The 27,074-nt window shown below is 42.8% G+C and overlaps 1 protein-coding gene across 1 annotated transcript in view; it reads right to left on the bottom strand.

The window, feature by feature from the left end:
- The window catches only part of LOC126203761 (uncharacterized), a 74,843-nt gene that overhangs the window by 3,784 nt on the left and 43,985 nt on the right, over positions 1-27,074 (bottom strand). Inside the window, exons 3-4 of the mRNA XM_049938130.1 lie at positions 21,721-21,910; positions 4,385-4,523 (exon numbers count right to left, since the gene is read on the bottom strand). Coding sequence (XP_049794087.1) covers positions 4,385-4,523; positions 21,721-21,910 — 329 coding nt within the window. The remainder of the gene's footprint in view (positions 1-4,384; positions 4,524-21,720; positions 21,911-27,074) is intronic.

Below are 27,074 nucleotides of genomic sequence, written 5' to 3'. Positions count from 1 at the left end.
GTCACACAGGGTGTTGAATACTGACCCATGACAACTTTTTGATGGTACTGTGGACTGGGTACTTCAGTGTGTTCCAGTGTGTTAAATTGAGGAAGCAATAAAGGAAATCATGGGGAAACTTGGAATGTGAATGAAAACTCAGGGAATAGATACAAAAATCTTGAGGTTTGCTGAACACGCTGTATTTCTCTCAGAAGCAGCAAAGAACATGGAATAGCTCTTCAGCGGAATGAGATTATAGGACGAACATCAATTAAAGCAAGTGTAACGAAGTTGTTATTTCTGATGGAAAAAGGTTAGGAAATGAAGCACTAAAAGTGGTCGATGAGTTTTGTTATTTGGAAGCAAAATAACTACTGATGACTGAAGTAATGAGAATATAAAATACAGAATATCTATAGCAAGAAAAGAATTTCTGGAAAAAAGAAATTTCTTAACGTCGAATAGAAGTGTCAGGTATACTTTTTTGAACGTAATCATCTGAAGCTTAGCCTTGTGCAAAAGTAAAACGTGAACAATAAGCAGTTTACACATTAAGAGGATATGAGGTTTTCAAATGTAGTGCTAGAGAGGATTGCTTTTTTATGTCAAGTGTAATAGTAACTTTTTTCTGTATAAAGCTTTACTCAGTGGTGTTATGTTTACAGAATGTAAATTTAATAAATAAATTTTAGACTCTGGACAGTACCTACAACCGTTTCACTTTGTGTTTTATCATTCTCAATACTGTTTAGTGTTATTGCTGTCATTACTGCTTTTATAACTTACGCTGTATCTAGGATGTCGTCTAAAGGGTTACTTACCTCTCTCGGCCTCAAAGAAGCTACTTCTTACGCTAAAGTCTTTTTTGCTTCATTACGCATCAGTCTACTTTGAGGCCATCACTCCACCTTTTCTTTGGATGTGCCGTATTTCTTTTATCAGCTGGTGATTTATTTCTTACGATTCTGACAACCTCATGTTTATCCACCCTGTCTGTTTTCGTTCCATTCATGCTGATTAGCAGAGTCTCTAATTAATAGTCTTTTTTAACGCTTTCACATCTCTCTCTAGTTCCATGTATTCCCTGCAGTACTCCGCAGAATTTTCATTTCCATGGTTTTGAAAAGACTTCTAGTTTTGATGTTCCAGGTCTTCTCTAAACTGTGTGTGTCATTGTTTTTCTCACAATTGTTTAGCATTTAGCATCTTTTACTAGACATGTATTTTTATTTTTCCAAACTGTATCATTTAAACACCCTGCCACTTTTTTTTTCAACTGCTTCTTGTTTTTAAACTCATTTTAGACTTTTATACTGACGGACAATTCATAACCAAGGTATTCAAGTGTTAACACCTGTTGAATAATTTTTTCATTTACTTCCAGTTTCTAATGGGTTCCACATGTATAGTCATACATTAGATTTTGTGAGTGGATATGATCATGTTTAGATTTTTGTCTGCCACTTTAAATACATGTAAACGTTTCTGCAAATTATCTAAATTGTTTGCAGCATAAACCATGATTTTATTCCTTTGTCCCCCTTTCTATAACGACTTCCAGCAAATACTTTCTTCATCAACTCGTCCAACATTGCATAAAAAGTAGCCGGCTCGAAGAGTGACGTCGTCAATAGCACTATTAACTGATATACAGCTATTCGACCTGGAATCACTTTTCGCCTGGAGGTGTTTGTTGAAATATACGTTTTTTAATTGTTCTTATGAGCTGGGATGAATGCGCCGACTGTAGAGGAGGTTTACCACGTATATGTCCTATCGAAAATCTTCTATAAGCCAGTAGTCGGAAGTATATACTTTATTTCCTGATACTTTTATTAGGAGTTATTTTGATGGTCTGATATTTCTCCTCTTCTTCCTTTTACATGAATAGTACTATTGTTAACTAATCTCATTTATGGTTCAGTTAGTGGACATACTAAATTAGTATTGCATTGGGAACCCTGCCTTCCTATGTTTTATGAGACTTACAGGTTGTTTCATCTCCGGATGTGGAACAGTTACACTGTCTTTTATGCGGATCTCTATTATTTTCCGTTTTCTCGTATTTTTAATATTTAATCAACTGTGTTAAATATTTTACACGTGATTCTTAATGTATGCAGGTCATTTTTTAAATTTCATTAAATTTTCTTCTGTTGTCGTATCGCTCTCCAAATTTCTTACCGAACCCCATTGAAGTCATGTTCTACATTTTTAGAAAAGATTTTCCAGTGTTCCTTCTTAAAACAATTAACTAGTAATTTTGTCTCATGACTTCTTTGGTAATTCTCATAAGACTCTTGTATTAATTGTTTTGCATTTAAAGAAGCCACATCTCTTTCTTTTTTTACTTTTTTACATGCACTATGTGATCAAAAGTATCCGGACACCTGGCTGAAAATAACTTACAAGTTCGTGGCACCCCCCATCGGTAATGCTGGAATTCAACATGGTGTCGGCCCACCCTTAGCCTTGATGACAGCATCCACTCTCCCAGGCATACGTTCAATCAGGTGTTGGAAGGCTTCTTGGGGAATGGCAGGCCAGTCCTCACGTACTGCTGCACTGAAGAGATGTATCGATGTTGGTCGGCGAGACCTGGCACGAAGTCTGAGTTCCGAAACATCGCAGTCCAATAGGATTCAGATCAGGACTCTGTGCAGGACAGTCCATTACAGGGATGTTATTGTCGTGTAACCACTCCGCCACAGGTCGTACGTTATCAACAGCTGCTCGATCGTATTGAAACATGCAATCGCCATCCCCGAATTGCTCTTCAACAGTAGGAAGCAAGTAGATGCTTAAAACATCAATGAAGGCCTGCACTGTGATAGTGCCACGCAAAACAACAAGGGGATCAAGCCCCCTCCATGAAAAACACGACCACATCATAGCACTATCGCCTCCGAATTTTATTGTTGACACTACACACGCTGGCAGATGACGTTCACCGGGCATTCGTCATACCCACATTCTGCCATCAGATAGCCACATTGTGTACTGTCATTCGTCACTGCATACAACGTTTTTCTACTGTTCAATCGTCCAATGTTTATGCTCCTTACACCAATCGAGGCGTCGTTTGGCATTTACCGGTGTGTTGTGTGGCTTATGAGCAGCCGCTCGTCCATGAAATCCAAGTTTTCTCACGTCCCGCCTAACTGTGATAGTACTTGCAGTGGGTCATGATGCCGTTTGGAAGTCCTGTGTGATGGTCTGGATGGATGTCTGCCTACTACACATTACGACCCTCTTCAACTGTCGGCGGTATCTGTCAGTCAACAGACGAGGTCTGCCTGTACGCTTTTCTGCTGTACGTGTCCCTTCATGTTTCCACTTCACTATCGCATGAGAAACAGTGGACCTAGGGATGTTTGGGAGTGTGGAACTCTCGCGTAGAGAGGTATGACACAAGTGACACCCAATCACCTGACCACGTTCGAAATCCTTGAGCTCTGCGGTGCGCCCCACGATGTCTAATGATTACTGAGGTCGCTGATATGGAGTACCTGGCAGTAGGTGGCAGGAAAATGCTCTTAATATGAAAAACATTTGTGTTTGGGGGTGTTCAGATGGTTCAGATGGCACTAAGCACTATGGGACTTAACATCTGAGGTCATCAGTCCCCTAGACTTAGATCTACTTAAACCTAACTAACCTAAGGACATCACACACATCCGTGCCCGAGGCAGGATTCGAACCTGCGACCGTTGCAGCAGCGCGGTTCCTTTTGGCGGTGTCCGAATACCTTTCATGACATAGTGTGTTTCTTCAGTCCAAGGGTCCCCAACCTTTTAGCTTACCTGGGCCACAGTGGAAGAAGCCGCTTATTTGTTTTTTGGCTGCCCATAATATACTTAATAATCACCGCTGAGCAACAAAGGAAAAGGACCAACGAGAGAACAGCATCGCATGGCGGGGGCTTCCAGTTACAGATTAACAATATTTACGAGAACGGAATTCTTGCGACGCTCTGTCACTTACCTTGGGCTGCATGCAGGGGATGGACAGCCCTATTTTAACCTCTTTATGAAATTGTGGTGTTCTGTTTACTTTCCTCTCATGGTTTTTAACTCCTGTACCTAATGCTTATTGAGCCGCCCCTTCAACATTTTCTTTAATTTTTTCCCACTCTTCTCTACATTACTCACTGCTTTCTTTGGTTTTCTCTGTTTATCGTTTCTGATGTGGATTCTTTCTATAGTGACTCTTTATTGGAGCTTTGCAACATGTTAATCTCACTTTGTTAAGAAATGTAACTGACACTGAACACGGTAAAGTTTAGTAGTACTGCTGGTTAAATGTATATATTAACCTGTACAGGTTGTAAACAGAAATAAATTCTACCTGCCTCAGCTCACAGGTGGCAAGTCATAAACGAATTAATAAATAGGTGAATTACCTCTCGTCGGTGTCTGGTTGCGCGTCCCTGGTGTCAGCCGCCTCAGCAGTGCCGTTTTCAGACTTGAAGAAGTTGGTGCGGAACGCGAAGGGGAAGCTGAAGCTGCTGCCAAAGTAGCTGGGGTTGAGCAGCTCGCCTCCTGCAACAACATATGAGTTAACGAGCGTTGCGATCTCAATTAAATATATGGCCGAAAGAGGCAACAAACCCTGTCATCCAGGACCGTGGCAACAAAGGGTACAGGTTCACCACGAGATGGGAAAACTCACAGGCGTCTATTGTCTATTGAGCCCTAAGTGCTGTAGTGTGCGAGTGAGACAGACGAGAACCTACGTCGTAGGGAAACTGAGAGAAGCCGTCTGTGGCCAAGGAGACGTAGCTGTGTTAAATATGGCGGACCTAAGATCGGCCATGAAAGGAAACTTTTATGAAAAACTATTTTATTCTGTAGTAATGCAGGGAATCAAGCCACAGTAATTTTAATCTGCCACCCACCATAAATATTCATGCTGATCCCAATAAAACTTGAATATCGATCGTATCTACAATAGTGTAGGATTTACTGTTAAAGTGAAATTCTCAAGTTTTTTAACAAAGACCTGAGTGCTAAAATCTGAACGCTTTAGTCGCGGGAGCGGTGAACAGCCGCGCGCCAGATGTGAACTCGTAGATAACTTTTATTTTTCGATGAGACTTTGAATGATCGAACTGTGTGGAAAGGATATGCGCCCAAGTCTAACACTAACTCTAAATACGACCACTTTCGCTATTAGTTTGTTTTCGGAATAAACATTATTCTAACTAAATCGCAACTGTGTGGCCTACATTATTTATGGGTCGTTAATTTAGTTCCTGATATTATTATTATTGTTATTGCATGTTATGTTAACTTAGTATTTCGCAAACCTGCCATGAGCCAGACAATTTAACCAAACGGTTACAAGTGTCTGATTTACGGTGTGTAATGTGACAAGTGCGGTTCAACCCCTAGACGAGTTTGAGCCAAGACATTTCGAGGAAGAGAAACCGCATGTGAGCCCGAGCGTCTCTGGGATGTTAGGTCGCAAACAGAAGACGAGACTGCCAGGCCCGCCTCACGTCTGCCGTGTGCAATGCAGGGGGGACGGTGTTTTCTCGGTTTTACTGTTGCAGTCTGGAATCTACTTCTGAACATGATTTAGCGGTCTGTCCAGAACAATCGTGTTGGTGATTTTGAATGAAACGTTTGTTTGCTCGATTTCTTTTTCTTTTTTTTTTGTGAGTAAGATTTACTAGTCCTGTATCTGACAGCTATGTAATAGTGCAATGTGTGCGTTAATATGGACTCTCAATTAAAAATCGTGATACGTCAAGGACAGCTGTTGTAATCTCAATGAAATCACTTCACTGGGAATAGACCCAATGTCTCTACCTAAGAGTTAGTCCTTGGTAAGATCACGTTAATTATGACTCGAAAATACCAAAGAACATGTACAAGCTGACCATGAATAATCATGAAATGTTCGAGACTCCCGACGTAAAAACTACTTCATTGGTTCATGGGTGAACATACGGTGTTGCTGTGGGCAGCTCTTTGTCTTCCGTAAAAGCTAACCTTTCTATAGACGGCTTCAATGATAATGCACTGCAGTGGGAGGTTTCGACGCCTAAATGTTACCAGAGAATTGGAACTTTTCGAGTATGGTCACGTGGGACAGCAACGCTTCCATCGTTTCTGGAACACATCTGAGCATTTGCTTCACCATGGAAGCGGATAAAAAACGGAGACATTTTTAGATGTCTTGGTTCTCAGAAAAGAAGGGTCACAGTGTGTTCCGTAAACCAACGAGTTGCGAGCTGCCATGGCCCATCCCAACGCAGTGGTGTATTGCGGATCCTCGTTCACTAGGCTACGGTTGTCTCAAATCCAGGAATTTTATCAGCAGAGCTTAGCCATCTTCGCTCTTTGTCGGTACACAAAGGGTAGTCTGAGAAGCATATTCGAAAGGCATTTCAACCTGCACGATATAAAACTATGTTGGTAGCCTGTTTTAAGATAGGCAGGCTGTTCACGAATCATCAAATAAGATGTGTCTTCCGCCTGCAAGTGCGAATGCAAACGATTCTGGGTTCTGTTAAAGACACCGTAGCTTTACGGAGACCAGGTATACAAAAATCTCGTGCCAGCATAAGAAAGCATATATTGCCCAGACGTGTCGCACTTTTAAATACAGGTTGAACATAGAAGTCGCATCGGATTTGGCCAGACAGAAAAGTCTGCTGTTGCTGAACAGGGTATTTACACGCGACACAGAGAGATGGAAAGCCTTTAGTCGGCCTACTGGATGTCTATCGTTAAAGAAGCAGTCAGAATACAAATAAGTAACAACATGCTTAATAGAGACACAGGATTTCAGCTCAACAAGGCATGGAAACCAGCATTGACGGTACTTAGCCATCATGGGCCGCAGACAAACGAATCTAACGAGTCAAAGCAGACTGAGAATCACCTGTCCACACACTTAACCTGGGTTCCAATACACTACCTGCGCCCACGAAGTGCCGCGATCTGCGGCAGCGCTTTTCCGACGTTTCGCATGCGAAAACAGTGGCTCTGGATGACGTCCACTATGATTCAGCTACGATGACGTTATATCTCCACTCTTCGACGCCTGCGCTTTCGTAGCGGGTCAGCGCATACATTGGCGAGCCAATTCAACTACACGTCAGTAAGCACCTGAAGATAACGAGGAGTGGCTCTTTGAAGTATTGTGCAGCTTTCACAACGTTATCCGACAGGACGCCCGTCAACTACTGAAGCAGAAATAGGCATCTATGTATATTGTGTATTCTGTATGGAACCGGAGACATAGAAACGACGGAGAGGCTTCGTTCCCATGTTCACGACCCGACAACAAGCCACAGCAGTCCACCCAACCCACCGCCGCCCCACACCGAGCCCAGAGTTATTGTGCGGTTCGGCACCAGTGGACCCTCGTGTGGATGGACGTTTACGGTATGGAGACAACCTCATGATTCCATCGACCCTACGTGTCAGCAGGGCATTGTTCAAGCTGGTGGAGGCTCTGTAACGGTATGGGGCATGTGCAGTTGAAGTGACATGGGACCCCTGATACCTCCAGATACAACAGGTGACACGTATGTAAGCATCCTGTCCGATCACCTGCATCCATTCATGTCCATTGTGCATTCCGACGCACTTGGGCATTTCCAGCAGGACAATGCGACACGCCACACGTCCAGAATTGCTACAGTGTGGCTCCAGGAACGCTCTTCTGAGATTAAACACTGCCTCTGGCTACCAAACTTCCCAGAAATGAATTGAGCATACCTGGGATGGCTTGCAACGTGCTGTTCAGAAGAGATCTTACAGACAGACCTGCGGGATTCATTGCTTCAGTTCCCTCCAGCACGACTTCAGACATTAGTCGAGTCCTTGCTACGTCATGTTGCGGCATTTTTGCGTACTCGCTGGGGTTCTACACGATTTCAGGCAGGCGTACTAGTTCCTTTAAAGTCTTTCGCGACGGAGCCCTTGGATGAAAAGGATTCACTACTACATGGATACAACCCAGAGCTGTTGATGACTGGCGAGATTCATAGTTTTATGGCCAGAAGACAGCATCTGATTGGATGCACTGGGTTATAACGACATGCCCATAGATTATATTTGCGGTTCTCTCTCTAGTCTCACTCGGAGCGCCATCTCTCTCATCGAGAGAAAAAGTACTAAAAGTGACCCTCTATGTAATGGTAGGTGTGCAGGTGGTGTCTGTTAAAATTGATGTCACATTGATTTCAACTGCTCCGTTGATTACAGGGTACAAACAGTTCTATGCGTGAGCAAGAATTCTAGTTTGTTCAAACAAAATCTTGCGCTTATTTAATGGGCTGCGCTTGTCTGCCGCTGTTTCTTAGAGATTCCAATATTTAAGGTAGCGCTGAAGCTAAACGCACCTCAAGATTTGCTACACTCGCAGAGAATAGGGCCTATTACAAATCCCTGGTACCCTCACGCTGAGCTTATTTTTCACTTTTCTGGGTGGCTGGAGGACTGGTCTTATTCTTTGCCTCTTTAGGGCTCTACTTATCTTACTGGTTGGTGCACCACAGAATGAATGTCGGTCCACCTATAGTGGTTGAATGGTATCGCTCCTTGATTTTCTTGTTAGCTTTCTCCTTACATCAAAATTCCTGTTCCTTCTGAACAACGTCGTCAGATGATTGACATGCAGCCGAGATGGTCCTTGTCCGAAATAATCCAGGCTCTTGTTTGAGAGCGTTGAGCATAACTCTGTTCTGAACTGGGTTGAGGTACAGGTCCGTGTGCATCGGTTTTCTGTACACAGAATGGCCGAGTTTTCTATCTCCATTTGACCAACAGACATAAGAAAGTCGCGTACGCTGTAAATCCTTTGTTTGGATATGTGTCATTCATGTGGTCGATGAACTGATGCAGTGTCTCATTACCGTGCGGCCAGATTAAAAATATAACGCCAGTATATGCGAAGAAGCAAGATGGACGTAAGGGATCATTGTTCAACTCTCGTTCTTCGAAATCCTCCATGAAAAATTTAGCTCTGTCTGGTGACGTTGGCGGACCTATGGCTGTTTCATCACTCATTTGACCATAACTTCCTCTATACAAAAAATAAGTGGTCCACAATGAACGCCAAAATAGTTTTAATATTTCAGCGGAGAAATGAGCGGCTAATAGTTTAAATGTATCTTCCACTGGTACCTTCGTAAAAGTGGAGTCCACATCGAAGCTGACCTTTACGTCACTTGGCTCTATCCCTATGATTCATAAAATATTCGCGATTTATTAGTATAGTGTCCACAGTGGTCAACTGTGTCAATACTTTGCCAGCCTGTATGTAGGAGAGTCGATACCACTAACAACTTAGTCTTTGCGTACTTTAGGTGGACCATTCAACCTGGCTGGCCTAGACGCTCTTGGCCTTCAGTTCTTCAAAAGTTCGTCAGAGAGGTTATAGTTCTTTGGTATTTCTCCTGTCTCCTGTAGATGTGGGATCCACTTGAGAATTTGGTATGTACATACAGTCTTCCAATAACAGACCCACTTTTTAAAGATAATCTATAGCGTTAAAGACGGCCGTAGAATTCCCCTTGTCGACTGGCATGACAGTAAACTATTCATTGTTCTCCAAAGATTTCAGCCATTGTTTGTGCACACTGGTAACATCAGACTAAGCAAGCTTGTCTGTCGCTAAAATCCGGGTGGTAGCAAGCCTTACGTCCTCTGATATTGAACTGTTTGTGTTACTGCACTGATAATCACTACCGCTGATAGCGTTTGTGGATCTGGAACGTAGTTCAGTCCTTTTCTTAGCATCCAAATGGCGGCATCTTCAACTTCCTTGTCTGAGAATTCGATGAAGACCTCTTGTCCCAGCAGTTACGTGTTCACGGTTAAGGCGCTCAAATTTATCAGCTTGAAACATGATGGAAGCACGCACTTGACAAAGAAAGAGCACGAATGTACACTTCTAGTAGTTTGCGACTCAGTACGAGTGTTGGGGCTGAAAATGATGCTGGCCAGGCAGCGCAGACATAATCTATGATCATGAAGGGCGCCACCTTAATGCGTGCCATTCAGTGATGTCACTATGACGTAACCCAGCCAACGAGATGCCGCAATCTGGCATAACAATGGAAGTCCCGCCCATTTCACGATTTTCAGTCTTAGCCCTTGACAACAATGATGGAGGTAATCATTTAAAGCTCGGAATTTTACCAGAATATGATGCTGCAGGTAAGCCGACAACTTCTTAGCCTTATATATTCTTCCTTATAAGAAAGTAGAAAGAGCGATATACATACGACGTGTAGGAACAGCTTTCCGGCATAACCCATACGTTCTCCGAAAAGTGGCATGGATTGCGAATGAGTGGCTGCAAGCTAATATGGAAAGTAATCGTGGCATTTATACTGTCGTCTGCCCAATGACAGGATGAAGGCTTTTCAACTACTCGCATAACGAGACACCACCATGTGGTGGAGCCGGCAGTGTGCGACTACAGGTGACCAGACGATGCTGACAGTTCTTCCTTCAAGACGCAGAGACAGTTGTGGCTTCCACGACAGCCTTGATCTCAGTGGAAGCTATTCCGATGTCACATCAGGTGGCCACTCGCGCAGACAAAGCGAAACGGAACGCGCACTTATGACAACGGAAACACTATCTTGGCCCATTCAGTTACATTCTTGCTTTGAAAAGATCGATGTTAAAGGAATCAAAGATCTGACTAGACGAACACATCGAAGTGCCAAATTCGCAAGAACACCAATGTGTTCATATATATATATATATATGTTGCCACTCATATGCTTCTGGGCAAGCTTTAGAAAGATGAAAAATTGTGAACATACAGTCACCTTTCGACACAGAAATGCGACGAAAATGGAAGCCAAGTGGACCACCAAAATGTTATATTGACTACAGGATTCGCCCACAAATATATCAAGCAGTAGAGAATGTTGTAGGTGTACTGTGATTCGTCATGAGTTTATTTAGTAAAGGCGAAAGAGTACAGAAGAGCCCAATAACTTCAGTGGAAGACGCTGCATGAAGGATTGTGTCTCGGGAAAAGCCTCAGAATTCTAAGAGCTCTTTATCAAATACAAATCAAGGAAAATGTAATTCGTTCTTACATACATTTTGCGTAAAAGTCATGGAAATAAAATTACACAAATTCTGGTTTACTTTTGATTCTTTTCACACACCATTGACGAATTGAATAGGAAGGAGTGAAATGTGTTTTGTTACGTTCTGCGCTTTTCGCAACATGGCGGTAAAATGGACAGCACAAACAAATTGATATCAGAATGACATCTTATACTTCCTATCATGATTTTCACCAGAATGCGATAGTGTAAAACATCTGGTGTATAATCTCAATAAAATTTGTATAGTAATTTAACAAAAATTCTTGTAGTTGACTCCGAAACTATGCAACTCACTTCTGTTTGTTTTATGGAAACTATTACCTGCTGACCGATCGTTTTTGTTTCCCTAACAATGCTTCCAGTAGATTGGTGAAGCAAAATAAAGAATAAAAAGCGTCCATCACCCAGAATTGTGTGTTGAAACTAGCGGTAAATTTACTTAACTGAAATATTGACATTTTTGTCTATAACTCTCATGTTTTAAAGACATACATGCCAACATTCGCAATGAAAAACGTGAGAAATTCCACTCTGTCTTTGGCGGAAAATGCTCTCGTTCCTATTTTTCCCAACTGAATCTCTGCCACGCATGACATAAATAGCAAAACCCTGGAGAGAAGCAGGAACGCTGGAGAGAAATACCATCACGCAGGGTGCATTTTTTGAAAGTGTAACAAATATCAGATACGAGCACGAAGTATGAAATGTATAACTGAAAATTATGCAGCCAACACGAACGTAAAACGGAGCAACTAAAGGGCGATAAATTGTATTCAACGAAGTAGTATATGCTTTGACATTAAACAGTGTATTACTATAGTCAGGAGATATCATACATAGAAATCTGAACTGTAGAGAGAAAATGGTCTAGCTAGCCACGAGGCAGGGATTACTGTTTCACGGAGGAGTGTGGTGCTGCGTTCATTCCAAACCAATCTGGTGCTCTGTGTACAGAACTCCCGTTGTGTGGACACGAACGGGATTGGCACGGATTAATATTTACGAAGCAGGCACCGAAGGACCAGCCGGAAAACAGAAAGTATTTGATTCACTATCGCAGTACATAGAAGAAATTCCTGAGGTTGAGATTCGGGGAAAGAATTCAAAACAAGTTGACAGAAGAGATCATAGGGTTGAAATTAGAAAACGTCATTCAAATTTTGTTTTCTAATAAATAAAATTTTATTCAGCTCCTCACAAAGAAACCGAGTTTCTTGAGAGAAGTCGGAGGTAGTTAAAATATACACGCTCATCAGAGCAATCGATTTAACCTTCGGCGATTGTGGTGACCGAGAAGACTGTTGGTTTTTCTTTGTTTTCATGAAATATGTCAAGATCTCGCATGGGAATAATGCTTGTTCCGGTTTACTGAATCTGGGGATGTAAATTACTTTCCTACCTGGTTCCAGCTGCGTCTCCTCCCACTGTTGCCATTAGATTTATTGCAAACTACGATAAGATCTCCCAAACCATTACGCACCCACAAAAATTAAAAATTCGTACTGTCGTAGGAATAATTGAAAACCAGATAAGACCCGCTAAATCAGAGTTATTACCAGTTACATATCCTTCCACTATAAGCTTGGGCTTTCAAAGGAGACTTTCTGATTTCGAAAAGAAGTTTAGTTTTCGGGACTATTTTAGTGAATTACTTGCGACCGTATAAGCCACCCGACGGACGACAATTACGGCGTATCCTCGTTTTACATAACGTAGGGGGATTCAGCTGCCACTACAGTGACGTTTTATGCAATCCATAGTGTTATATCTAGCTTTCAGAAACCATGTGCGAAGTTTTCACATTCTCTCGCTAGCTAGACGCGAACTCTTAGTCCTATACAAAAATTACACAGTACCTTTTTGTAGGAAATTCAATATTGTCCAATTTTGTATTTGAATACGTTTTCTTTGGAGGCTGTTCAAGAAAAAGGAGTAAAAATGACCTTCAAACGCCCCATCAGCCTCACACTCATCCTCACCAATCAAGGTATCTAGTATGTTGTTCGTGGAACTCCCTCCTACACCGCACAAAAGGATCACACCACATGAACAATATTCGACATTTTTTGGTCTGTATTAATTAGGCTATTACGCCACAAGCATAGTAGGCTACTTCATTGACATTACTGATTTAAATGAGCCTGTGGAGATAAAGAAAAACGAGTTTTTTAATGGTTACGCTAAAACTAAATACGTTGACACTTCGATCCAAACTTAAGTCCAGTAGTTTCGTAATGGAGAGGCTTGACGAATACAGTGCTGCAATTGTTTATTTTATGCTGTTGAAATTCACAAAACTGTTAGGTAAAATTGACGCAAACTTCAGTTCTACAATTCTTAAGGTAGTGGCTTAATAATGCTATTCGACGAAGACCAAAAAAAGTCGATTGTAGGAAATAATTTATGCGATCACAAATGTTTGAAAGTTGTAGGAGAAAGTATTATGAACAACACACTAGAAATGCTGACCTGTGGGGCTGAGTGTGGGGTTGAGTCTGAAGGTCACTTTTGTAAATATTTATTGAATAACTCTAAAACTATGGCCTCTATCGAAAACGCATCTCAGTACAAATTTAACTACATTAAATTTCCTAAAAAAATGCCCTGTTCATTTCTCTGTAGACCTAATAATATTCGCTTAGCGAGCGAGAGAATACGAAAATCTCTAGCGTGGTTTTTGAAGGCCAAATATGACATTGCGTGTTGCATTGAACAACACCAATAGGGGCAGCGGAATCACCCAACATTTCCTCCGTTGTCGATGTATCTGTTACCACTTTCAGGTATACGGTTCATGTAAATATAAAAAATAATTCATTTAACATCATTGCACAACATAATTATGTAATCATATATCACCATTGTACTGTTTGGTACATGTGCCTTATTATCAGCCGGCCGGTGTGGCCACGCGGTTAAAGGCGCTACAGTCTGGAACCGCGCGACCGCTACGGTCGCAGGTTCGAATCCTGCCTCGGGCATGGATGTGTGTGATGTCCTTAGGTTAGTTAGGTTTAAGTAGTTCTAAGTTCTAGGGGACTGATGACCACAGATGTTAAGTCCCATAGTGCTCAGAGCCATTTGAACCATTTTGAACCTTATTATCAAACATAGCCTTAAACTTAGAAGGAAATACTTCAGATCTTACGTTGGGAGAACAACATTGTACGGCACTGAATCACGGACTGTGGGAAAAGCGAAACAGAAGAGAACTGAAACATTTGAGACGAGGTGCTACAGAAGAATGTTGAAAATTAGGTAGACTGATAACGTAATCAATGAGGAGGTTCTCCTCTGAATCGAGCAGGTGGGAACCACTGGCAAGGAGAAGAGACAGGATAGGACGCCTATTAAGGCACCAGGGAATAACTTTCATGGTACCAGATGGAGGGGGAGTGGGTAACAACTGTAGAGGACGTCGGAGATTGGAATACATTGGAATACAAATAACTGAAGACAGAGATTGCTAGTGCTACTCTGATGAGATCGGCACAGGAGAGGTACGTTTCTGACGGCGCCTTTCTGACTTGTATACGAGCATAACCACTTATAAAGGAATACATTAAACACATGTAGAAATAAGGCAATCATACAGTTTATTAAGCATAGTAGCTCGTCTTGATTCCAGTAACTGGTATTCCACGCTATTAACTTTTCTCAGGTGAAAATTCCCTTACCATGAGCATCTAGCTTATGTGCATATATCAGTATCTTTTGATATTTCGGTGCACTTTTAGAATAAATGTCACCCGGTTTTAACACAAGAATTTGACTTTGTTCTTAATACCATAAATGACTCATGATAGCAGCGTGTGATATACACAATCCTATTGTAAACAGCTCTTAATTCAATGATAACCACGTTGCCCACATTGTATGACGACATTTAACGTCTATACGATAAAAAATATTACTGCGTTGACGATTTTGCCCATAACTAAGAGCAACTGCAATTTCACGTACAACTTGACTTGAGCACATGAGCGTTAATCTGATATGACGACAAGCAGAGCTCTAATAACAAGTGGCACAGTGTACTGTTTGATGCATTTTCTAAGAAAAAAAAGAGATGTGAACAGACGTATCTGAAGATGTGGCTTGTAGACCAGAAACAGATAGTGCAACAAAGACTCTGAAGATCATCCTTGGACCCAAAAACTAATTTATTTATAATTTGAAATTTTAGCGAATTTCTTGAGAAAATATTTTACTTTGATATGTGCTGACACCTACGACACGATTGTGTCGGGAGTGAGGGGGGCTAGCGAGGAAGGGCGGAGGAAAATCGGCTAGCAGCTGAGGCCGTTCCTTATGATGAGCACAAGATTTGGTTTCGAATCTCAGTATTCAAAAGTTTCATTGGTCACGACATATTATCAAGTTGTAAGTTCAACGTTAGTGTATGGATATGTCATATCACTGCCACATGTATTTCATTTTAGTATATGCTGTGATCATTCCTGGCACTTCACATGACTTACGTAAAACTGCTCGGTAAATGATAAGTCATCCGGAATAATTAACTATCACGCCTCGAAAAGAATATGTTATAATCATAGTTCCTAGGCAGGAAAATAATTTTAAAAAATGTTAAAAAACAAAATAGTTGTAATTCATATTTATTATCGTAATCTTCAGTCCTATTACTGGTTTGTTGCATGCTTGTTCATCTTGTGCCAGTATTTCTAAACCTGCAAAACCACTGCAACCTGTGTGGTTTTGTACCTGTTTAGCCTTCCCCATACAATTTGTAACTTCCACTCGATCACCTACAACACAATTTTACTGTGCCTCTGGAGACGTCCTAGCAATCTATACGTTCTTTTACTCAGGTTCTGTCGTAATAGTCTTTTCTCTCCAATTTCATGCAGTGGCCTTCACCCCATTGCTACCAGATGTGGCCAACTAACCTTCAGTACTCTTCAGTAATATGTTCCAAAAGTTTCTAAATTCTTCTTGGACTCACAGCGTTCTCGCCATCATCTAACTACACGATGTTCGAAGGCGTTCTCTCAGCCAATTCCTACTTTTCCTGAAGTTATGCCATCTACATCTACATCTACATCTACATGGCTACTCTGCAATTCACATTTAAGTGCTTGGCAGAGGGTTCGTCGAACCACAATCATACTACACTCCTGGAAATTGAAATAAGAACACCGTGAATTCATTGTCCCAGGAAGGGGAAACTTTATTGACACATTCCTGGGGTCAGATACATCACATGATCACACCGACAGAACCACAGGCACATAGACACAGGCAACAGAGCATGCACAATGTCGGCACTAGTACAGTGTATATCCACCTTTCGCAGCAATGCAGGCTGCTATTCTCCCATGGAGACGATCGTAGAGATGCTGGATGTAGTCCTGTGGAACGGCTTGCCATGCCATTTCCACCTGGCGCCTCAGTTGGACCAGCGTTCGTGCTGGACGTGCAGACCGCGTGAGACGACGCTTCATCCAGTCCCAAACATGCTCAATGGGGGACAGATCCGGAGATCTTGCTGGCCAGGGTAGTTGACTTACACCTTCTAGAGCACGTTGGGTGGCACGGGATACATGCGGACGTGCATTGTCCTGTTGGAACAGCAAGTTCCCTTGCCGGTCTAGGAATGGTAGAACGATGGGTTCGATGACGGTTTGGATGTACCGTGCACTATTCAGTGTCCCCTCGACGATCACCAGTGGTGTACGGCCAGTGTAGGAGATCGCTCCCCACACCATGATGCCGGGTGTTGGCCCTGTGTGCCTCGGTCGTATGCAGTCCTGATTGTGGCGCTCACCTGCACGGTGCCAAACACGCATACGACCATCATTGGCACCAAGGCAGAAGCGACTCTCATCGCTGGACACGTCTCCATTCGTCCCTCCATTCACGCCTGTCGCCACACCACTGGAGGCGGGCTGCACGATGTTGGGGCGTGAGCGGAAGACGGCCTAACGGTGTGCGGGACCGTAGCCCAGCTTCATGGAGACGGTTGCGAATGGTCCTCGCCGATACCCCAGGAGCAACAGTGTCCCTAATTTGCTGGGAAGTGGCGGTGCGGTCCCCTACGGCACTGCGTAGGATCCTACGGTCTTGGCGTGCATCCGTGCGTCGCTGCGGTCCGGTCCCAGGTCGACGGGCACGTGCACCTTCCGCCGACCACTGGCGACAACATCGATGTACTGTGGAGACCCCACGCCCCACGTGTTGAGCAACTCGGCGGTACGTCCACCCGGCCTCCCGCATGCCCACTATACGCCCTCGCTCAAAGTCCGTCAACTGCACATTCGGTTCACGTCCACGCTGTCGCGGCATGCTACCAGTGTTAAAGGCTGCGATGGAGCTCCGTATGCCACGGCAAACTGGCTGACACTGACGGCGGCGGTGCACAAATGCTGCGCAGCTAGCGCCATTCGACGGCCAACACCGCGGTTCCTGGTGTGTCCGCTGTGCCGTGCGTGTGATCATTGCTTGTACAGCCCTCTCGCAGTGTCCGGAGCAAGTATGGTGGGTCTGACACACCGGTGTCAATGTGTTCTTTTTTCCATTTCCAGGAGTGTATCTCTCTACCATTCCACTCCCGAACAGCGCGCGGAAAAAACGAACACCTAAACCTTTCTGTTCGAGCTCTGATTTCTCTTATTTTATTTTGATGATCATTCCTACCTATGTAGGTTGGGCTCAACAAAATATTTTCGCATTCGGAAGAGAAAGGTGGTGACTGAAATTTCGTAAATATATCTCGCCGCGACGAAAAACGTCTTTGCTTTAATGACTTCCATCCCAACTCGCGTATTATATCTGCCACACTCTCTCCCCTATTACGTGATAATACAAAACGAGCTGCCCTTTTTTGTACCCTTTCGCTGTCCTCCGTGAATCCCACCCGGTAAGGATCCCACACCGCACAGCAATATTCTGAGGACGAACGAGTGTAGTGTAAGCTGTCTTTTTAGTGGACTTGTTGCATCTTCTAAGTGTCCTGCCAATGAAACACCTTTGGCTCGCCCTCCTCACAATATTATCTATGTGGTCTTTCCAACTGAAGTTGTTCGTAATTGTAACACCCAGGTACTTAGTTGAATTGACAGTGTTGAAAATTGTACTATTTATCGAGTAATCGAATTCCAACGGATTTCTTTTGGAACTCATGTGGATCACCTCACACTTTTCGTTATTTAGCGTCAACTGCCACCTGCCACACCATACAGCAATCTTAATAAATCGCTTTGCAACTGATATTGGTCTTGGGATGACCTTACTAGACGGTAAATTACAGCATCATCTGCGAAAAACCTAAGAGAACTGCTGAATTTGTCATCCAGGTCGTTTGTATAGATCATGAACAGCAGAGGTCCCAGGACGCTTCCCTGGGGAACACCTGATATCACTTCAGTTTTACTCGATGATTTTCCGTCTATTACTACGAACTGCTACCTTCCTGACAGGAAATCACGAATCCAGTCGCACAATTGAGAAGATACCCCATAGGCCCGCTGCTTGATTAGAAGTCGCTTGTGAGGAACGGTGTCAAAAGCTTTCCGGAAATCTAGAAATACGGAATCAACTTGAGATCCCCTGTCGATAGTGGCCATTACTTCGTGCGAATAAAGAGCTAGCTCCGTTGCGCAAGAATGATCTTTTCTGAAACCATGCTGATTACGTATCAATAGATCGTTCCCTTCGAGGTGATTCATAATGTTTGAATACAGTATATGCTCCAAAACCCTACTGCAAACCGACGTCAATGATATCGGTCTGTAATTCGATGGATTACTCTTACTACCCATCTTAAACACTGGTGCGACCTGCGCAATTTTCCAATCTGTAGGTACAGATCTATCGGTGAGCGAGCGGTTGTATATGATTGCTAAGTAGGGAGCTATTGTATCAGCGTAATCTGAAAGGAACCTAATCGGTATACAATCTGGACCTGAAGACTTGCCCGTATCAAGCGATTTCAGTTGCTTCGCAACCCCTAAGGTATCTACTTCTAAGGAACTCATGCTAGCAGCTGTTCGTGTTTCAAATTCTGGAATATTCCATTCGTCTTCCCTGGTGAAGGAATTTCGGAAAACTGCGCTCAATAACTCCGCTTTAGCGGCATAGTAGTCGGTAACAGTACCATCAGTACTGCGCAGCGAAGGTATTGACTGCGTCTTGCCGCTTGTGTACTTTACATACGACCAGAATTTCTTCGGATTTTCTACCAAATTTCGAGACAATGTTTCGTTGTGAAACCTATTAAAGGCATCTCACACTGAAGTCCGTGCCAAATTTCGCGTGTCTGTAAATTTTCGGGATTTCGCGTTCTTCTGAACTTCGCATGCTTTTTCCGTTGCCTCTGCTGTTTTCTCCCCAATTTGTTGCAGTACTTCCTTCATTGGCAACCAACTCTACCAATCTGATATTCAGTGTACTTCGGCAACAGCTCGTTTAAAAATCTATATTTGTTTTCATCTGAACATTTTACAGTCCGCGTTTCACTTCCATACAATGCCTCATAACATTAAATTGACGTTCATTGCTAAGTTGTAACGAAACAGATGATTGACTAACCCTAGATGAAGTTCAATACGTTGTCAAAATTTCTAAAAGTTGCGGGAGTTATGGCCCAGGTTGAATAAATGATGAATTAATTAAGTTTGGAAGGATCCTGAGCGAACCAAGACTGCTTCATTTGTTTGATGACTGCTGACAACGTTATACAATCCCTGATGATCGCAAAACCGCCAATGTAATTTCTATTTTTAAGAAGAGCTGAAGAAAAGCCTGTGACAGTAAAATACATGTCTCACTAATACAGCTTATCAAGCTTACTAAAAATAATAAACAATCGCTTGAAAGTAAATCACATTGACTCGGACGCTGGAAACAGACTATGGACAGTAATGGACAAGGGAGGATACATCATGCCTTTTATGCAGGTAATCAGAAGTATGTACGAAGACACAAAAATGATCACAAAAATGGGCACTTCAGAAACGGATACGGTAATAATAAACCAGGGTGTCAACAAGGATGTAGTATATCACAGACAATTTCTAAATGTATGCTGAAGACCACGTAAGAAACTGAGAGACGGAATGCTATACAATATGCAGATGATGTATTACAAAACTTAGAGGTAGATTTATAACGCTCTGTATATAATTTACATGATTTTGGAAGAACAAAAACTATGGCCCACTAAAGAAAGTTACTAGATCAAAATTTTTTATCGAAAACAAGGTACCTGAGCAAGTTTTCAATTTCAGTTATTTAGGCGTTGGCGTAGGTCTGGACACAGAAAAATACGTTGGGGAGAATCCAATAAATTTCAACATATATGTTGAACTATAAACAAAACTTTAAAAAGTAAAGTTAGGAAAACCACAACGTTGTAATCGTATAAAACAATGGCGTTAGTACCTTTGCGACTTTACGGCTGTGAAACCAGGATTTAGAGAAAGAGAGACAATAATAATACAGTATCAGCAGAAATGAGATTTTCTGTAACTACAAAACATTGCTCAAGGAACGACCACTTAAAGATGATAACCGGGCAGAATCTGTAATTTGCAATTTAAATGAGAAGAATGCGAAATGCAGGAACGAATTCTGAAAATATCTCAGTTGAATGGATAAAGACAGCATTCCAATCGTTGTAAACATTATTATCTTTCAGAAACAAGTGACGTAGGAAACCGTGAAGAAGATGGAATTAATTCTACATCTACAAGATTATACTGCTATTCACGATAAAGTGCCTGGCAGGCGGTTCAAGTCGGAACAGGCATGATGCCAAATCCTTGAAGCGCAGAAAAAGCATAAGAAGAAGAGTAAATTTTTCTCTTTTCGAAAAAAAAAGCTTTTCTTTGTGTTGCTTTTCTATATTTAACTCCTCTTGCTACCGTCAATTATTTTTCTGCCCAAATTGCGGAGCTTTTCAATTACTATTAATTTTTACCAATGTGAGTTTACAATCTCGACGTAATTTATGAATGCTAAAACCATTTCGTCCACTATAGACTGTCAGAATTTTTTAAATACATAAAGCAATAAACATCGTATGTATAAAAAACTCTAGACAGCCTATTGTGGAAATTTAAGATGGTTTTAGCATTCTTCAATAACTTTTAGAAATTGTTCAAATGGCTCTGAGGACTATGCGACTTAACTTTTGAGGTCATCAGTCGCCTAGAACTTAGAACTAATTAAAGCTAACTAACCTAAGGACATAACACACAGCCATGCCCGAAGCAGGATTCCAACCTGCGACCCTAGCGGTCGCTCGGTTCCAGACTGTAGCGCCTAGAACCGCACTGCCACTCCGACCGGCAATAACTTTTAGAGTCATATTCAAGTACTCAAGCATCATCTGAAATACTTCGACTACTCTGTGTTTTACTTTCATTGATGGTCATCTGATCACCAGGTTTCAAAAGCTATCCGTGCCATTTAATTGATCTTTTAAGTCCTTTTGACATTGCAGACAGAATCACTTTGTCATCTGGTAACCTGAACTTCTTTTATAAAGCTTTTCCTTAGTTGTTTTACTTATATTTCTAAATTCATCAAAAACAAATCTTCTTCAGACAGAATAGGAAAACGTATAGGACATCACCAGAGACATCAGACAGCATCATCCTCTTCCCAGTTTGAACGTCACGCACCTGTTCCGTCGACGCCACTGTTGGTGCCGCTGACGTAGTCGACGATGGGCCGAATGATCTTGGCGATGAGGGGGTGTTCCAGCAGCTTCTGGGCCAAGGCCAGCTTGGTGCCCGTCAGTGTGTCCGTAATTCCGGACACTCCGAGACTCGCCTCTGGCAGTGGGGCCGTCTGCTTCAACCGAGGCTCCACCTGCTACCACATATGTTTGTATTTATTTGCCATTGCCCAAGGCACAAATGATAGTGGATGCTTGAAATCTCAAGAAAATATTGCATAGGGAAAGACGAGTGAGACACAATATGGAGAAGAATCAAGAGAGGTAGATAAGAGCAGAAGATCAAACTACGTAGGCAGTGATGACCTTGCATAGGGTCATTTACTTAATATTTTGGAAGAGTTACAAATGATAAAATTATTAAAAACAAATCCGGAATCCACCCTCAATGGGCAATTAGAATTACGCCACCGTGTTCTGTTGCCCAACTTCGACTATCTGAAAGAGAGACAAGTGAATGATGTCTGACCACCACATGCAGTGTAGAATTTTTAGAGGTGCTAGTATTCATCGAAACAAGAAAAATAAACCCAGTAGACATGGGCCCGGAAATGTATACTTTCTGAGATAAAGATGGGTCCAGAAACGCATATTCTTCGCTACAAACACTTTTTTACAGGAGGTGTTCAACATGACGTCCATTCATGACAATCGACCCCCTCTGCTCCCGTGTCAGATGTTCGCGCAGATAGTAACGAAAGTGTGCTGGTGCGCCATCATGCATGAGCCATGTGGTGTCACCGCTAGACACCACACTTGCTAGGTGGTAACTTAAATCGGCCGCGGTCCTGTAGTACATGTCGGACCCGCGTGTCGCCACTGTGTAATAGCAAACCTAGCGCCACCACATGGCAGGTCACAAGACACGGACTAGACCTCGCCCCAGTTGTACGGACGACATTGCTTGCGACCAGAAGTACGACGCCTTCCTCTCATTTGCCGAGAGACAGATAGAATAGCCTTCAGCTTAGTCCATAGCTACTACCTAGCAAGGCGCCATTTGTATCAGTGCTTATAGCTTACTAATATTCAAGAGAGATGTATTCCAACAAGAGAATAAAGATAAGTATATTATTCCAGCTACGTACTTTTCTTCTTATTCATTAATAAGTCTCATGTTCCAGAACTTCAAGCCCGTCTGCGTTAGTTTAGCGTGCACCTAGCTACCTCATTGTGTCTATGCTGTATGAAATAGACACAACAAGCCACATTTGTATTCGTTGCTGCAATGGCACAGCCCCCATCAACGTAGGCAATACATTTATGAGAAAGTCCAGATAACGCGCCCCAGTTAACCCTTTGTGGTAGCAGGTATGACGCTATTAATCTGCTGCCGATGACGCCAGCCCATACGCTGATAGAGAATCAGTGTTGTTCTCATCTTTTCTGAACTGACTGGGGATTTACATCTGCCCATACATGCAGGTTATGGAAATTCACAACACCAACTCTTGTGAACCCTGACGCACCGATAAATAAAATCTTGAATGAGAATAGTGGATCAACGGCACACTTTTGCTACAATCCTTGACAGAACTGCCGCCTGCCATGATGTTACTGTTGCTGTAGGGCCAGAACGCGCTGTGGATGATATGGGTATAGCAGTTGTTCAAGACGGTTTGAATGACACGAAGAATCTTATAAGTGTACTGAACACAAAACCTGGACTGAGAGTAAGTCGAAGAAAGACGGAAGTAATGAGGAACAGCGGAAATGAGAATAGAAAGATACCGAACTTTCACATAGGGGAGTTAGCAGCAGCGAGATTACGCAAAATACTGGATGAATATTTTGTCAAGGGACGGCTTTATGAGAACTGCTACTTTTGATAAATGCAAATAAAACAGTTTCTGTTTCAGTCACTTCTTTAGTTTACCTCTACGCGTTTTATCTTCATGTGGAGAGTTGTTTATTTACCTGGTAGGTGTTGCCCTTGGTCTCCGACTGCGAAAAGACGTCTGTACTGTTCACCAACATCAACCATGTAAATAAAAGGCTCTCGACCTGAAGATGATGGTATGAACCATATAAACGCGTAGTGGTCAAATAAACAAGTGACTGATACAGAAACTGTTTTATTCGAAAATGTGGGATGAGACGAAGCTAATTATGGAAATTATGTTGGTTGAAAAAATTAGTAACAACCTTGACCGGTTTCAGCGGCTAAGCAGTCGTCAATAGCTTTCTACAGAATAACGTGTCACAATAATCAAGACAATTTCATTAAATACACTTGCGATAATTAGATCACATGCTCCATAGACATTGTCAGTTTCATGAGGACATAAGGAGTAGCAGTGGCAAAGAGGGCATTCCTAGCCAGAAGAAGTCTACTTGTATCATAACAATTTGAAGAAGATATTTCTGAGAATGTACGTTCTGAGTACAGCACTGCACTGAAGTGAATCATGGACTACACAAAAACACGATAGGAAGAAAATCTAAGAGTCTGTATGAGAGGGACGCTGAAAATCAAGTGGGCCGATATCTAAGGAAGGACCCGCCCGGATAGCCGAGCGCAATAACGCGCCGCTTACGAGATTCAGGAGATCGAATACGCCTCGCGAGTTAACGATGATGGCTTGTGAGCCGACCTACTTTATTTGGCTGTTAGTCGTTGTCCCACATCCAGTTAGGCGAATACTGCCCCAGATAAAAGCTTCGCAAACTTCCAGCTAGGCGAATACCGCCCCAGATAAAAGCTACGCAAACATCTCGAAAACTTCCTCACACTTGAGCATAGATTTACTGTAGACGCAGACAGATGGGCACACAGATTGCAGGGTGGGGGGAGCGAGGCGGGTGGGCGAAGTGGCGTGGCATCAGGGAGGGCATCTGGGTATCAAAAGTCACTGAGCCAAAAATCATGCAACCTCGCTGAACCCTTAGACGAAACGGGAAAAGGCAATAGACACGAAGATGTGAAATGAGGAGGGTGTTTGCAGATGGCGAGAAACGGAGTGTATAGAAACATTGACCAGGAGAAGGGGCAAAATGAGACGACGTTTAAAGCAGTAGATGGCAATAGGGTGCAGGGACTACCCTCAGATGAAGAGGAACAGGGAAGGAAATCTCGGTTGGTCGCAATTCTACATTGGGAAGACTTATGAGCAAAGTGATTTTTTTAAAAAAAGAAGAAATAATTCCTACTGTCTATGGAGAAGCTACTCAGACATTCTACATACTTTGGAACAATCTCGTTATGAAGTCACACAGTGTTGGAAGAATGGTCATTTCAAAATATGACATCTCAGTACAGTTCTACTTGCGAGGTCAGATGCCTGGGACGTTTCACATACCGAGTGTTGTTAGCAATACGAGTTGTGCTATATCGACAAGTAGTGGCGTCAACGCCCCTGAAGCGATGGAGACGGCGTGGCTGGTAGTACTGTCGGGCGGATCACGAGATTGGTGACGCCAATTTGCATATAAATTTGTATCAGTCGATGCTCGGATAATTTTTATTTACTGGCTATACCGGTTTCAGTTTTTCACTCAGTATCTCTTAATGTTTATTGAATGATGGTTGCCCCAGCGTATGGTGAAAGTGGAAATTTTCACAAGATTCCCACTGGACGTCTCTCAAAGACGTGGGTCACATCTCTCGCTACCGAGCTCTCTTCACCCCGGTGTGCTGAGCCCAGACGTCCATTCTATGTCAGACAGTCAACAAAGTGGTTACCTCTGCTATTGTTATGGACATTGTTTCGACTTTGATTCCGCCCTGTAGTCTAACGAGACAGTAATGTATTTTGTGTATTCTTAGAATAAACTGCGCCGTGAATAATACACGTTGCACTAGCTTTATTGTAAGAGACTACCACCAGTGCATCCATCAGCATAAAACCGGGGTCAGAGAGTAATGTATTATTGCCAGGTATGTGTGCACGACAGATGAAAACCTTCAAATGCTTGGAGCATACAGGATTGCGCAAACGCAGCAGTACAGGACTCTGTTTATAAGTGTATAACCGAGAGTTTTACCCAAAATCCAGATAATTAAGTTGGGGACAACGATGAAACATCACTGACAGCATGTTTGTTTCCATTACAGTACGTAATTTGGGGCATATATGTATGCAGTCCTCCAGAACCCACTTTCTATCTAATAAATTTACTAACACACGCTATACACCACCTTAGAAAAAAGTATATTGAGTCAAATTGGTATATGAGCCCACTTATCAATATGACGTTGCACGCAGTGTGGCCTAGATGAATCCACTGATGAAACTGAGAAGGATGTCAAAAGCCGTCGTGTCCTCTTCTGAGGCAGGCTAACACACGGCTGTTGTAGCTCGTCCTGGATACTGAAAATGGGAGAGAGCTAGACAGAACTGGTCGCACACATATCATGTGAGGGACAGAATTGGTGATCTTGCTGTTCACCCTAGTATCTCAAAGTCAAGCATGCAGTCGATAGAGACACGTATTGACAAGTATGATGCGTGCATGCGTGGATAAGGTAGCATATGAGGACGCAGGATGTTCGTGACGTGTCGTTGCGCCGTCAGAGTTCCATCAGTCACTACCAGCCGTGACCTGATGTCATACCCGATCAATGCCTACAGCATGACACCAGGAGTACCAACGCTGTGCCTCTCCAAAACAGTGTAGAATGACACCTCTCCGCACTTCGCCGCCATCTCGCCAACGATATTCATCCGCTGTAATGCAGAACCATTGTTCATGACTGAACACAGTGCGACATTCGTCAGCAGCCTTTGATTTCCGGTCAAGGCACAACTTCAAACACAACCACCTGTGCTAATGACAGTCTACACCTGGTATGGTAATTCCCTAGTCCGACTGTTCATAGTCTCTGAGCAATGATGTGGGACGACCCAGAATGTTGCTGTGAGCCCTTGTTCTTGGTTTGCGATGTGCTGGGCGCACCATATAACGCTCCTCCGTCGTGGTGGTCAGACATGCTCGACGACTAGTATACCCGTCCACAATAAGGTCCCTTACGAGCTCTGGAAGGTGCTGATAACTGCGTGTGACACGAATACATGGCATCCACTTTTTCTTCAGAGCGATCATTCAACATCTGACGCTATTCATGCTCTTTATATTGCCTACCTGGCATGGTAACAGCGCTAAACGTGAAAAACACGAATACACTCTACTGGTCGTTCTACATGTCACAAAGAACTGCATTTTTTACATACCGGCCTATGGTGTGTACATCCGACCATGTCTTCTGGGTGCATCACTGTTTCTATCCGAAGATTTAATTTCTATAGCCTCTCTGAGTCCCAGTACTCTGTGAGTCAAAATTCGTTTCTGATCAAACAA

This window comes from Schistocerca nitens, chromosome 9 (genome assembly GCF_023898315.1).
Source record: "Schistocerca nitens isolate TAMUIC-IGC-003100 chromosome 9, iqSchNite1.1, whole genome shotgun sequence".
Taxonomy (NCBI): domain Eukaryota; kingdom Metazoa; phylum Arthropoda; class Insecta; order Orthoptera; family Acrididae; genus Schistocerca; species Schistocerca nitens.
This window is presented reverse-complemented; position numbering and strand designations above follow the sequence as displayed.